Raw genomic sequence first — 14,354 nt, 5'->3', positions numbered from 1 at the left:
GGAGCTGGGCTCCAGAGAGGCTGCTCCCAAGAAGGCACACGAAACCACGGCCCTAAGGACAGCAGGCCCCAACCCAGGCACCAGGAAACATGAGGATTCGGTTTGTCTTCCCCCAGACAGCCTGGGGCCCCTGACAAATAGGTTGTCTCAATTCCTTTCCATCTAAAGCCAGGGCGGTAACATTTGCCACCAGACAGCTGGGCTGTGAGGCTTAGCATCGTCTATAAATGGGCCTTAATGCAAACTATCATATTGACACATGTGTTAGCCTATTCCTAAAACATGCACACTTGGGGGCAGCTCTCCAGGACCCTCACCCTTCAGCTGGCTGCCCCCAGAATAGCTGGGGAGTGGCAGGATTCAGAGCTACTGCTGTCATGGAGAGAATGGCCGTCTGGATGCTCTGGGAGGAGGCCATGATGGCAACATCAGCTCCCAAGACCACTGTGTCCTTTTAAGAGACGTCACATCATCTTCATAATCTAGTGAGAGAAGTTGCACAATAATCATGACTTTCTTCTCCCCCCGCACCCCTGATTTAAACGTGCTGCCCTGGGGAGAGAAGAGAAGTCACTGGAGATCTGCCAGTTGGCTTGAGATGAACCAAAACCTGACACAGACGGGTCACCGACTGCCTCTGCTATTGATGGGACTATGAGAAAGAGGGTCATTGAAACCCGGCTAACTGCAAGGAAAGCCGGCAGTGGGGAGCAAAGGCTTTGAGATGTTACAGAATCGGGCCTGCCACAAAGGCTTGGAAGACAGAGACCAACATTATGTGTGCTGAAAAAAAGGGACTGGCAGGCAGTGTGGGTGGTGGGGGTGGGCTATGAAGTAGGGAGGGAAGGGGGCTTGTTTTCCAAGCCGTGGTGAGTTTTTCCCCGCCCTGGACCAGACAAGATCATCTGTGGCCTTTCCGAGCCGTATATCTGTTAGTCAGGGAGACAGGAACTACGGCCGTTTCTGATCAACTTCGTGTCTCATTCCCAACAGATGTCAAAGGACCGCAGCCTGGGAGCTTTATGGCCTGCATGATGGCAGACATGGGCTGGCCTGTCTTCTCCAGCAGCTGAGCAGGGCCTGGGGTGGAGATGCCCACGGCGGTAGAGGGACATGAAGCTGCTGGGCGTTACAGGGCTCTGCTCTTGAGAGACTGACGGGGTTGACGGCGCCTCACCAGCATCTGGTTACCAGGAATGTCACGGATTTGCTCCCCTGGCTGTGGGACAGGGGTCCTGGGAACACCGCTGCAAGGGGTTGGCTAGATGACCTCCCATGTGCTCTGTACACACACAGGATTTGGAGGCTGGAGATCTGGGCAATGTCAACCATCGCTCTTTGTGACCCCAGGGCAAGTCCTCAGCATGGATAAGAGGTATGATGTGAAAAAAGCTGGAAAAACATGCGGTTCACGCTGTCCCCACTCTGTGAGGCTGCTGCACCTGACCAGGGCCGGCTTCACAGAGGAGCTCCTCCCAGGAGAGATGGAGTAAAAACCGTCACTCTCAAATTGTTTGCCCTCCGCCCACAGGTCTCTTCCCATGCCCATCCCCACTTCTGGTGCCAGAACAAAGGATTGAAGAGGAATGCGATTCTCAACACGATGAAAAGACGACGAGTTAAACAAGAGCCAAATAGTCAACAGAAGTAAAATGTTAACTAAGACAAGAATAACTGCAACGGAACAACGGAGCCAGCCCAAAGCGACTGTGGGGTATACCCACAGCGAAGTGTTCCTTCCCCAGGTTGCTAATCCCAACTCTGTGTGCCCACACTCACAAGCTTTGCAGCATTGCCAGGCATAGCTGTGGTGCCTGACGTTTTGACAGAGTAATGAATTTGAGTCCTCAGGAAACGAAGTAAAACACCAATTTTAGTTCATAAATAGCACATTTTAGTAAGCTTTAGTAACACACTATGTACTTTACTGATTAGTTAATAGCTCTTGGTTGCAGATGAAAATGAAAACCCATGCTATTTTGCCATTTGCCTGTAAGAATTGAAGAAAGAACATTCTGGAATGTTCAGGTCAGTGGGGAATCATCAGGAAGAGCCTTGTTGCCCACAAGTGGGTTTCAGACTTGGAGGAATACCGATCTAAATTAGAATTAACATCAGAGTTAGGACAGACATCTGTGTCATCAATGGACAGGAGATGTGTACCTAGGGAGACATTTCCATGAGAAACTTAGTGGACACACTAAGAAGTAAGAGGTGTGTCATTCCTGCCACTGCGTTAGCCTGCAGAGCCCCACAGGGGCACTTCTCATTCAGGATCCTGGAACGTGCTGGGAGGGAGCGAGAGGCTACAGGATCTCCTTGACTGAAAATCTCTGAGAACAGCCCAGCCCAGTCTCCCAGAAGCTTTAAAGATTTTATTTATTTATTGGACAGACAGAGATCACAAGTAGGCAGAGAGAGGCAGGCAGAGGGAGAGAGGAGGAAGCAGGCTCCCTGCTGAGCGGAGAGCCCGATGTGGGGCTCCATCCCAGGACCCTGAGATCATGACCTGAGCGGAAGGCAGAGGACTTAACCCACTGAGCCACCCAGGCACCCCTCCCAGAAGCTTTGACACTGACTTGCCTGAAGGGAGACGGTGGGCCCTGACCCCACTGATAAGCCTTTTCTGGATCTATAACTGCATGATTCACCCTTCACCCTTTTCAATGCCCCTACACCCTTCATGTCCTCCTCCACAAAAATTTGCCCCAGTGTCAGCAACTCATGGGCCTGGCCCCTGACAGGGACAGGTGCCTGAGAGAGTACCACAGACAGTACTTGTGTCTTCCTCTCCCCTTGTTTAACAATGTGTACTGGTGAAGGGCTTGGGTCCTGGAGGCAAAGCAGATACAGATTTAAACCCTAGTTCTGCTACTGGCTATGTGCCCTCTCAAGCCTTATCTATCAATTGGAGATTCTATCTCAAAGGGCTGTGGGGGAAAAGGAAGGACTGGACTGATGTGAAGGCAGGAAAGTGTTCAGCGCATGGCTGGGAGCACAGTGAATGCTAGAAAGCCCAGGGCTCCTGCTGCCCTTCTCAGCTGATGACCTCCAGTGGGTGGTCAGGGTTCTTGGACAAATGCTCTGCTCTAGGACAAATGCAAGGTCTTCGAGGAAACCTCTCCTCATTACCAAGATTCCCCTTGCTGAACTTCCACAGTCCCCGTTCCAGCACCAAAAGTGTGCCTCTGCACTGACATAAAGGTCTCATGGGAATGCCTCCCACTGTGGCCCCCTTCCTCAGGCTAGCTCGTCAGCTCGCTGTGTGTTGGCTTTCTGTCACCACAGTCCCCTTCCCTTTCAAGCCCGGATGGTTTGAATACAGCATAAACAAGTACATAGGTGTTGGATAAATGTGGGAGGTGTGCCCACGTCACTTTTTCAGGTATACACATATTTGGTCTTTACGGTGGAGAGACAAGTCATGAGACATGATGACATGTGGGGCTTGGTCTCCCGGTCTGCAAGTGAGTCACTCACTGTGCAGCCTTAGGCGGGAGGTCTGTAAGAATGCAGTGACTGCCACCTGCCTCCCTCCCGGGGCTGGGGAAGATGAATCAGGCTTTTTAAGCAGCAGCGGTGAAACACGACCCGGCTTCTTGATGCTAAGTAAAGAAGAGCATCTGGGCTCTGATGGTAACAAATGGGTCTCATTCTCTTTCAGCATCTCCCAGCTCCGACTCCACTAAACAAGGCCAGTAAAATAGGCCGCAGCGTTTTAAAATCAGATTTCCAGAGAAATCTTCCCCCAGGAACTTGTGACGGTGCCAGGAGATTTTTCAAAAGGCTAATCTAAATTCCTTCTCACTTCAGGCTCCCTTTGCCTTCTGCCCAGTGAGATCAACAGCTCTGACCACGATTATACGGTGATTATCTTTATTCTTAAAATCTCTATTTTTCTCTGTTTTCCAGGAGTGGATTTAGACTAGAAGGGACTGTTTCCTTCCTATCAGTATTCACATCATTTTTCTCTCTTCCTTCTCCACGCTTCCCCTCCTTTCTCCCTCTCAAACCAGCAGGCCTCCCTGCAGGGCCTGTGTTGGCCTAGGCTGCTGGGTCCTGCAGCGGCCACCACAATGAAAGACACTCTGACGGCTGGTTCATGCTGAAGCCTAGTGTACCAGCCCCATGACCAGAATCTGAAGGCCCCAGCCCCATCTGCAACACGAATGCATCATGGGCGGAATCCAGGCCAGTGGGGTCTTTTTGTGGTTCAGGGACAGTCACTCTCACTGAACATCTGGTAAAAGGCCCCTAGTTCTTTATAATGGTAATTAAGGTGTGGCTAGCTTGGAGGCTACTTAGGATCTTTGAAATAGTTTGAACTCCCAAGGGAAAGGGGAGTGGGTTCCTAACAGGTGGTGGAATTTCAGAGCGCAGAATATACAGGATAACAAGGCGGAGGAGAGAAGCACAAGGTGCAGGACAGTGGCTAACAAATATGGTTTAGCAGCACTGCCCTGTCTTCAACTGAAACCTTCCGTGGAATCCCACTCCAAGCTCCGATGGGAGCGGCACTGCTCTGCATGGAAGCCAGGGTAAAGTGGTGGAGGTACGGCCCACACTTCTGCCTCCTCACCGTTGCTCTCCTCCCCTGAAGGGGTGGTTCCTGGCACCCACAAGGAGCCCCCAGGCTTCCGTGAGTGAAGGAGCAACAGAGAAAGGAGGTGAACTTACGTACACAGTGAGAGGGGATGGCCAATCAACTTTAGGGCCTTATGGGACCCTGTGGCCAACATATTTGGATATCAGTGGTCCCAATGCTTTCATCTTTCTAGTTTACCATGTTTCTTAGCCTTGATTTTCATGACCAGATATATTTTATCAGAGTATATTTTTGTCATGCATCTCAAAGTCTTTGCAGACTAAGTTGGTGTCTGGATGTGTGCACACAGTTCTAGGAAAGAGAAGCTGGCATATCACATCCATGATAAATAAGACAGTCATAGGGTCTGGTTTCACTTGCTATACAACTCACTATTCTGAAAGGGGCTAATTACTTTTTACTTTTATTTATTTATTTGAGAGAGAGAAAGAGCGAGAGAGTACGAGCAGGGGGAGCAGCAGAAGGAAAGGAGAAAGCAGGCTTCCCACTGAGCAAGGAGCCCGATGCAGGGCTGGATCCCAGGACCCCAAGATCATGACCTGAGCAGAAGGCGGACACTTAACCACCTCAGCCCCCCAGTGGCCCAGGTACTATGGTATTTTACTATGCTTTATGCTGGCTTAAAGCAAACTGAATTAAAACAAAATACACTCTAAAATGAACTCGAGATTCTTTAGCACCTAAAAATAGAGTTTTACACTATTAAGACCACACTTTACCCTGAAAAATGAAAGGTATTCTTAAAACCACTTATAGTAAGATGTTAAAAACAGATGGTCTAATTAGTCCTTTTACTTTGGCTGTATATTTATTAGGAAGAGGGGCAATAATAAGAAATACTTTGCTAAGTGAGATTTCTGTGGACTTTTAAATTATAAAAGCTGACTTAGAAAAATACTGTTTTCTGTAAATTTGGCTGAGGGCTATTAATTTCTGAAATTATCTACAGAAAAGCGTAACATATACTTAAGTGTCCATCAATTTGAAAGACTCAAGAAAAAAAATGTGAAATCCAAACAACTGCAGTATATAATTTTTTCTGATTTTTAAAGGAATATTTATAGCTTGAAAGAGAAAAGCTGGTGAAATATATAAAAATCAGACAAGCAATTCTTTTCCTATTTCAGGAAAATTACATACAGTTCTTAAAGAAGACATTGACAATTAGCCCTCAGTTGACACATACTCATTATGCTAGAATTTCTAAAAACTCCTCCCCTTTTTATTTCTGAGAAGGGAAACACATTTCCTTCAGAATTGGAAGAATGGCTTTAATGACCTATATAATCTATAGCTCAGAAGCAAGATCCATCAGACAGCCTGTTTTCCTCTGGTCAAAGCTAAGAATAACTTCCACATTTTTAAATGGTTGGGAAAAAAAAATCAAAAGAATGACAACATTTCTTGACAGGTCAAAATGACATGAAATTCACATTTCAGTGTCCATAAAGGTTTTTCTGGAATGCAGTCATGCCCATTCATTAGTACTTGGTCTGTGGCTGCCTTCCTACCACCATGGCAGAGTTGAGTAGTTACAACTGAGACTGAATGGCCTCCATGTCTGAAATATTCCTACAGTCTGGCCTTGCCCAGAAAAATTTGCCGACCCCTGACCCAAGAGATGGAGTCCACTGGAGGGCCCCTCTGTGTGTCCTTGGGGCATGCGGCAGTAGACATACCTGGTTGAACTGACGCAGACAAATGCCCAGACACCAGGAACAGCAGAAGCAGTGTCTGCACACACATCTGGACCACGGACCACGCTGCTGGAATTGGGATCAGAACCAAACGAACAGAGTCAGAAATACAGAAAGAAAGAAGCAGGCAGTTTCTACAGACACATAGTCCAAGTTTCTAACTTGTAGATTTATGTACCTGGGGAGGCACTTGGTGTGGGAGATGTCCTTCCATTCTGCACATGCTACTACTACAACTAATTATTACCACAATTATCGCTGAGGGTGAAGCTTCTCTTCTGTGGGCTTACCTTGTGATGATTGCTGGTGACCTCAGCAAAACCAGAAATGGGTTAGTCCATATTTACTAGCAAAGGTAAACTAGGCATTCTGGTTCTAGTTCAAAAAAACCAAACAAACAACTCTTTCCATCTTCCCCTAAGTGTTGTCAGTGATAAAATTTGCTTTTTCAAACCAGTTTGTGTTCTTGAAAAATCCACTACCTAAAGATCGTGAAACAAATAATACATTGTAGATACTAATTATGTGCCCATATAAAAAAAGGAATCAAGTTTGACTTTCTTTGCAGGAAAAAAAAATCCCATACAGAGATTTTTTAGGGCTAAATTTCAAGGGACAAATTAGTCCTTTGACATGTAATTTGGACATAGCATAGCTCAAGAGTGAATAAAACTCTTGGAGGAGGGGTGATTGAATGTGTCCCACTGACTGCCCAGAGTTAAAAAAACAAACAACAAAAAAATCCCTTTAAACAATCCTGAAAATAGTCCTCTCTTGAAGACCCCAGAAGTAACTCAGCCTTATATGGACATTTTCTTGTCCCAGTGTTAACTCAATTGGATGAAACTTGATCTGGACACTTTTCAGCCTGGCTGTGGTTGTGAATGAGCCATTTCATGTAGGAAAGATCACACTGCAGTGGTGAGAAGTGTTTAAGTAGTAGACACAGTGTGGGGGAAAACCATGTCTTTTTAACTGAAGAAAGCAGTGAGATCACGAAAGGGGAGTTTGGCCCCCTGATCCTTCTGGGATCTCAGAAGTGATAAATAACCTAGTGGACCCCTGCCACAGAGACCAGTCACTAACACCTCTTTTAGATTGATGGAAGGCTGCTGGCCCAGGGTTTAAGGAGCCTAGCTCTAAGAAGGATGGCGAGGTTCTCTAGTGCTCATTAATTTGTGATTATCTATTGCCAATGCATACAATGAATATATTTAAAATAGAAATATGTTCTACTCTTCAAAAAAGTCCTTCTTGAAGGCGCCTGGGTGGCACAGTGGGTTAATAAGCCTCTGCTTATTAACCTTATTAACGACCTTCAGCTCAGGTCGTGATCCCAGGGTCCTGGGATCGAACCCCGCATCCGGCTCTCTGCTTAGCGGGGAGCCTGCTTCCCCCCACCCCTTCTGCCTGCTTCTCTACATACTTGTGATTTCTCTCTCTGTCAAATAAATAGATAAAATCCTTTTTTTTTTTTTTTTTTTTTTTTAAAGATTTTATTTATTTATCAGAGGGGGAGAGAGCGAGCACAGGCAGACAGAATGGCAGGCAGAGGGAGAAGCAGGCTCCCTGCTGAGCAAGGAGCCCGATGTGGGACTCGATCCCAGGACGCTGGGATCATGACCTGAGCCGAAGGCAGCTGCTTAACCAACTGAGCCACCCAGGTGTCCCAAATAGATAAAATCCTTAAAAAGAGAAAATCCTTCTTGAAATTGAAGGATCAAAGTACAAAATGCAGGAGCCAGAGTAGCTAGGTTTGGCTTGGAACTGGAATGCCTCTGCAAGTCACCAAAATGCATACATTTTTCCATCGCTTGAAATGTAGCCCTGAGAATCTCACTATAGGATTTATTTCCAAAAAAAGACAAACTTGATTCTTTTTTAATGTGGGCACGTAATTAGTATCTGCAGGGCAATCTTTCAATAGAAATACAAGAAAATACTCTACAATCAGGGCAAGTCCTTAGCATGTATTTCATGATAAGGAAGCTAGATAGTTTTATGTGAAATTCAACCCATTATTCCTAATTCATGTACCAATCGTAAGCCTTGATTAGACACTTAAAAACATCAAACAATTTTAAAATATAGGAATAAACTCACATGTAGAATTTCCCCAATTTATGTGTCCTTTAGTAAGGACACAGACCCACGTCCAAAGGGTTGGAACCAGGTAAACTTGTGAAAACTCTGATCAAGTCACAAACACTGAGGTGGGGGTGGGTAAGGGATTAACATTGTGTGAGAACAGAAAAGTTGGGAAAAGTCCAGACTTCCCTTGTTTGGCAAGCCAGAAATACCATGAGAACAGCTGTTTTCCTGGTGTTCTGGTTTCCACTGGCATTCATAACCAAATGTGCATGGAAATAAAAACCAGGGAGGAGAAAAACCCCCAGGCACAAAAGCTCTACAGTTTTCTGTCTTTTGCGCTGAGATTTAGGTCAGCTTGTCCACTTCTCACTCTTAAGCACATTTTCTCTCCCTGTCTCTCTCTCACATACACACACGTGCGTGCGCACGCACACACACATTCTCTCTCCCACTCACTTATTAAAACTACCCTCCCCACTCCGCACCAGTCACTTCCCACAGCACCCTCTAGGAAACAGAAAAGTTAAGGAATATTTTAGCTTTAAAAGAGAAACAAACTAATATTATTCCTATCTCATAGTATATTTTTTTACTTAAAAAACAAACAAACAAACAGGATAAGTGTTCACAGAAACAATGGCCACTGCCGAGGGTCCACAGTCCTGTCCTGGGACCTGCTGCAGCTGCCCAATGATTACCTTTTCTGCCGCCGCCCCCCCAACACCCTCTGCCCTCTGCACTTAGGGACAGACTTACCTTGCCCTCCAGAGCGCTGGAAATGTACATGAGAATGGTTCTTGGAATCCTTGTCACAGTGATTAAGAATGACCCTTTTATGGCTGTTCCTTGATGGTAGCGGAAAAGAATGGAAAGAGACCAAAGGATTGGGCGATCAGGAGGGTCATTTTTATTTCTGGGAAGAGAGGGAAAAAAGACAGCACTTAAAAAACACCATTTAAAACTTCTCTGGTTCAAATTATCAACAGTGATGATTTATAAATGCAATAAGCAGTAACGCAATAAGCATTTGGCAAAACTTTCATACTCATTGGTAGCGAAGGTTAAATTATTTCTTGGACTGACTTCTTGTCATGCCACTCAATGCTACAAACAAACAAAAAGGAAAATTAAAAAAAAAAATACTGAGGAATGAAAATAAACAAGCTTCCCTCTTTATCATGCCTCCCCTCCCCCAAATCCTGTAAGTTTTCTCTTAATCTCATTTTCCCTTTCGGAAGTTTAATTATATAATCATTCCCAAGGTCTACATTACATATGTAAAAATTGCCAGCATTGGCTTGGTGATTAAAATCACCACCAAATCATGTGACCAGGAAGGGCAGCCACAGGGACACCAGTGAGCTCCAGCTTGACGTGAAAGGGACAGAAAGTTCCAGCTCCCGCACAGCTCCAGGCTCCTAAAATCCAGCTGATTTCTACTCTGCTCTTTAAAGGTCACTTCAGTGTAAATCATTTGTGGAACGTGTCATGACACAGCAACCAAGAACGCAAAAGCCAGTTTCCCAAGCAGAGGGGAAACAAAAAGTGAAAAAGAACAGAATAGGCATGGCCTTCACCCTACCCCAAACCTGAAAGATAACACAAAGGCGGGAGGGCTGGCGCCACCCCTCCCCTGACCCTCTCAATTCCTGCTGGTGCCAGTTCTAGAAAATGAGGCCCTTTCCGAGAAGCCACCTCTGATTCAAGTGAAGCTTGGTTACTTCATAATGGATTATGCTACAACGCGCTCCGGTTACTAATAAGTCACTATGAATTAAGGTTCTGACAAGAGCCTAGGTTTTGAGGGAGAAAACGGAACGTGGCCAGAAATGTCTCAAGAGCTGACAAAAGGGCTGTCTTTTGCTGTTACTGAAATCATCCAGGAAGGAAAGGAGAACCCGAAAGTCCTACTGGGAGGAGAGAACCCGTGATCCAGTCGCCCCACGAAAAGGATGATGTGTGTTTCAACTCAGTATTACTGAAAATAGGAAATACCAGGGAAACTATTGCTGATATGAATTCATGCTGGTCTGATAAACTAGAACAGTGGTATCGGCCAGGAAACTCTGACATGGTTTTTCCCTTTCCTCAGCTTTTTTTTTTTTTTTTTAAAGGAAGAATGTTTGCTTTTCCATTTAGGAGATTTACGTGCCTTAGAACTTATTAGAGCGTCGAGAGGATACAGGGAAAAGAGGACAGCACCTGCTTTCCATCTGGTAAGGAAACAAGTGATTCACAGGCCACTGTGAGGGGGGCTCTGGGGTCTGGTCTTCTGGGTGTTGAAGTCTCGGCTTCAGCATCCTCGTTCTGAAAACATTTCCCTGGGAGGGATCAACCATTTCGGGCAGCAGCGTGACTGCTGTAGTCTGTGACACACTCTGGTTGTCACTCTAGGCTCTCTGGGGCTTGGCTAGAAGAGGATGCCTCAGTTCCAGAAGTTGGGTTATCATGTGGTGAGAGAAACAACTTAAAAAGAAGGCTCTTCCAACTCAGGCTGGCTCGTGGAGACAGGAGTCATTAAATACACCCCCCCACATGCCCCCAATTAGAAACCATCCTACAGAAAAGGGTTAAACAAGCAGAGTGTCTCTGAGGCCTCCACCTTGTCTTCTTAGACCTTTCTCCATGTTCAAAGGTAACATCGCCCTGCCGTGCCTCCCCGGGTGTGTTTGTGGCCACCACCTTCATCTCTGCCTCCTTCACAAGCAGCAGAACCTGCCCTCAGGAAGAGGACCTGATTATATCCGATGAAGCTTAAAATGATACTCATCTCTGGATTTCACGGTATTCTGAGAACTGGCTTGCGGGAGGGCAATGCAGCGCTGGGCGTGTCAGGCAACCTGGGGCTGAGCTGAGGAAGCCGGGGCTTTCTGGCAGGTCTGCCTGTGTCCCCAGGCCATACTGCGTGTGCAGCACCTTCCACCCCGCTTCTGTGGCAGTGGCATAAGGAAGACCTGGGGGAGTGAGAGAGTAGGTGACTCTACGATGCGTCCCTCGCCCGGCCCTGGGAACCGGTGTCCCCTTCATTTTAAACTTGTGGCTGTCTTGTGGAAGCCGGAGCCCCAGGACACCATAGCAACTCAAGGCGCCAAGCAGAGGCTCTAACCGTCCCCTCTATCTGAGTCCTGTGGCGGCTCTGGGTCACAGCCCACTAGGGTTGTGCGGCAACCACTCGTCCCTCGGACAACACGGCATCAGGCCCAGCAAGCAACTTCAGCATCCCAGAGGCAAGTGTCAGCGGCAGGTGGCTCCGGCCAAGGGCTGAGGACTCAGCAACGGTATGGGGGTGTAACTCTGTGCAGAGGCTCCTGGACAAGGACCAGCCTGAACGGGAGGGACGGCCGCCTGTATAAATCCGGTCCCCAGCAAACGGGTGTTGTGTGGTCCCCGAAGAGACCACCCTTTCCTGATGTTTCTTTCAGCAACATCACCGTACGGTCCATCTTTCCAACCCTCCAGAAAAAGGAGATTGTCTTTATTACGAAGAACAGGATTCTGTAGCCGTCCCCGGTGACGCTGGCTAGGGTTAGGAAACCCATCTGTCTCCCGCCTAAATCCCACAGGCTCGGCTATTCACCCAGCCCCTCGCTGCCTGCTCAGCCAGTCGAGAGCAGCTGGAAACCATCTCTGGAATATCTAAAATCGATGATGAAGTCATGCCTCAAGCGTCCCTTCTCCGAGTTGAACGGTTCTAGTTCCTTCCTCTCACCACCCCTCGCCACATCTTTATGGCTCTCTGTGGACCCCTCTTCAAGTGAATGGTTGTAAAAGAGAAATTTTACAGGTCGCTGTATCCTGACGCTTGATGGTCTCTGCGTGATGTCTTCAGCTCTCACGATGCTTACTTACATCCATGACAAAGATGAACGCAGGCAGGCTAACCCCCACCCCCACCCCCGGAGTGCAGGCCAGAACATGAGATCTTGTCAGCCTTGGGACGAGGAAAAACCTTAAGGTTTCCAAAATTTGGCACCATGTAAAAAAGAAAGCAGAACTCCTTAATAAAGAAATAGTGCTCTAAGTTAGTCGACATACATTTTGGTTTTATCAAAGTAGTATGTAAATATCTTAAGTCAAATAGCACGAGGCTAATGAGAGAAGACAGGCGTTTGCTTTCCCACTGCTCATTTTCTTTCCCTAGAGGTCATACGTTAGCTATTTCTTCTGTAACTTCCCCCACACTTCCAAATTACGTGTTCTTTCTGCCATGTGTTTTTTTCTGCTTCTGATATTGTCTACTGAATTCTCACTCTTTTTTTTTTAGAGGTGGTGGCGAGGGGCAGAAGAAAAGGGAGAGAGAGAATCCCAAGCAGGTTCCACAAGCAGCCGGAGGCCAGTGTGGGTGGGGCTTCATCTCTCAGCCCTGAGATCATGACTGAGCCAAAACCGAGAGTCAGACACTCAACTGGCTGAGCCACCCAGGCGCCCGACTTCTCACTTTGAAACATGTCTGTCAATTGTTTATCTTATACAACCTAAACATTTTCCCATTCTCTCCTTCTTCTCAACAGATTTATACTGAAGTTTTTAGAGTTTTTCCTCTGCTTTATTGAGATATAATTGACATAAGACATTCTGTAAGTTTAAGGTGTACGATGTGTTGATCTGATATATTGTAAAATGGTTACCACCACAGCACTAGCTAACACCTCCCTTACGTCACAGAATTACATTTCTTTATTGTGGTAAGAGCATTTATGTTCTACTCTCTCAGCAACTGTCAAGTATATGATACAGTCTTATTAACCACCATCACCATGCGGGACATTAGATCCCTAGAAGTTATTCATGCTAACTTGAAGTCTGTACCCTCTAACCAGCATCAGGCCATTTCCCGCAGCTGCAACCCCAAGCCCTATTAGTTACCACTCTACTGTTGCTAAGTTTCTACCATTTTCGCTTTTTTACATTCTGCATATTACAGTATTTATCTTTCTCTGACTTATTTCGCTTAGCACAATGCTCTCAAGGTCCATCCACATTTTCACAAATGTCAAGATTTTCTTCTTTCTCATGGATGATTAAAATGCCATTGTGTGTGTGTGTGTGTGTGTGTGTGTGTGTGTGTACCACATCTTCTTTATTTAGTCATCTGTTGATACTTGATCAACATGTGGGTTGTTTCCATAACTTGGCATTGTGAATAATGTTACAATAAACATGGGAGTGCAAATATCTCTTTGAGATCCTATTTTCATTTCCTTTGGATATATACCTAGAAGTGGGATTGCTGGATCATAAGGTAGTTCTATTTTTAACTTTTTGAGGAAGCTCCATACTGTTTTCCATAGTGACTGCACCAGTTTGCATTCCCACCTACAGTGCACAGGGGTTCTCTCTTCTCCACACCCCTGCCAACACTTGTTATCTCTTATCTTTTGATGACATCCATTCTAACAGGTGTGAGATGATATCTCCTTATGGTTTTGATTTGCATTTCCCTGATGATGAGTGATGCTGAATACCTTTTCATGTACCTCTTGGTTATTTGTATGTCTTCTTTGGAAAGATAATATATGTTGTTCCTCTGCCCATTTTTTAACTGGATTTTTTTAAAGAGGTGAACTTTATTTATTTATGTGTTAAATCTGTACATTTCTTGTTTCCTTTTTTGGAAAGATTTTATTTTAGAAAGAGAGGAAGAGCGTGCTCATGTAAGTGGGTGGGAAGTGCAGAGGGAAAGAAGGAGAAGCAGAAAATCTCAAGCAGACTCCGTGCTGAGTGAGGAGCCTGACGCTGGGCTCTATACGAGCCTGAGATTGAGACCTGAGATGAGACCAACTGCCCAAGCCACTTGGGCACCCCTTTGCTTATCTTCTTTTTTATAGATGTTATTTATTTGAGAGAGACAGAGGGAGAGCATGCGTGGGCTAGGGTCAGAGGGATAGGCAAACCCCCCACTGACTGGGAGCCTGACTCAGGGCTCAATCCCAGGACCTTCAGATCATGACCTGAGCTGA

The 14,354-nt window shown here is 46.1% G+C and overlaps 1 protein-coding gene and 1 long non-coding RNA gene across 9 annotated transcripts in view; one reads left to right on the top strand and one right to left on the bottom strand.

The window, feature by feature from the left end:
* SLC44A3 (solute carrier family 44 member 3) overlaps positions 1 to 14,354 on the bottom strand; it is a 118,927-nt gene that overhangs the window by 52,178 nt on the left and 52,395 nt on the right. For 6 of the 7 annotated variants that reach the window (XR_006601827.1, XR_006601825.1, XR_006601826.1 and 3 more), the window contains exons 11-12: positions 9,151 to 9,307; positions 6,286 to 6,372 (exon numbers count right to left, since the gene is read on the bottom strand). Coding sequence is in view for 4 of the 7 variants with exons in the window: in XM_004752557.3 (XP_004752614.1) it covers positions 6,286 to 6,372; positions 9,151 to 9,307 (244 nt within the window). In the remaining 3 variants the exon portion in view is untranslated. The remainder of the gene's footprint in view (positions 1 to 6,285; positions 6,373 to 9,150; positions 9,308 to 14,354) is intronic. The other variant, XM_004752556.3, reaches the window with a different exon arrangement.
* LOC123387366 lies at positions 9,832 to 13,569 on the top strand. 2 transcript variants are annotated; one of them, XR_006601829.1, is made up of 3 exons: positions 9,846 to 10,610; positions 11,030 to 11,178; positions 12,659 to 13,569. It is a non-coding gene; the product is annotated as an uncharacterized LOC123387366 (long non-coding RNA). The 2 variants fall into 2 exon arrangements; XR_006601828.1 differs by having other exon boundaries at positions 9,832 to 10,610; positions 11,030 to 13,569.

The sequence above is a fragment of the Mustela putorius genome, unplaced genomic scaffold, assembly GCF_011764305.1.
Source record: "Mustela putorius furo isolate JIRA1106 unplaced genomic scaffold, ASM1176430v1.1 tig00003853_pilon_pilon_pilon, whole genome shotgun sequence".
Classification (NCBI taxonomy): Eukaryota; Metazoa; Chordata; class Mammalia; order Carnivora; family Mustelidae; genus Mustela; species Mustela putorius.
Note: the sequence above shows the minus strand (reverse complement) of the source record. Positions and strands in the feature narration are given on the sequence as shown.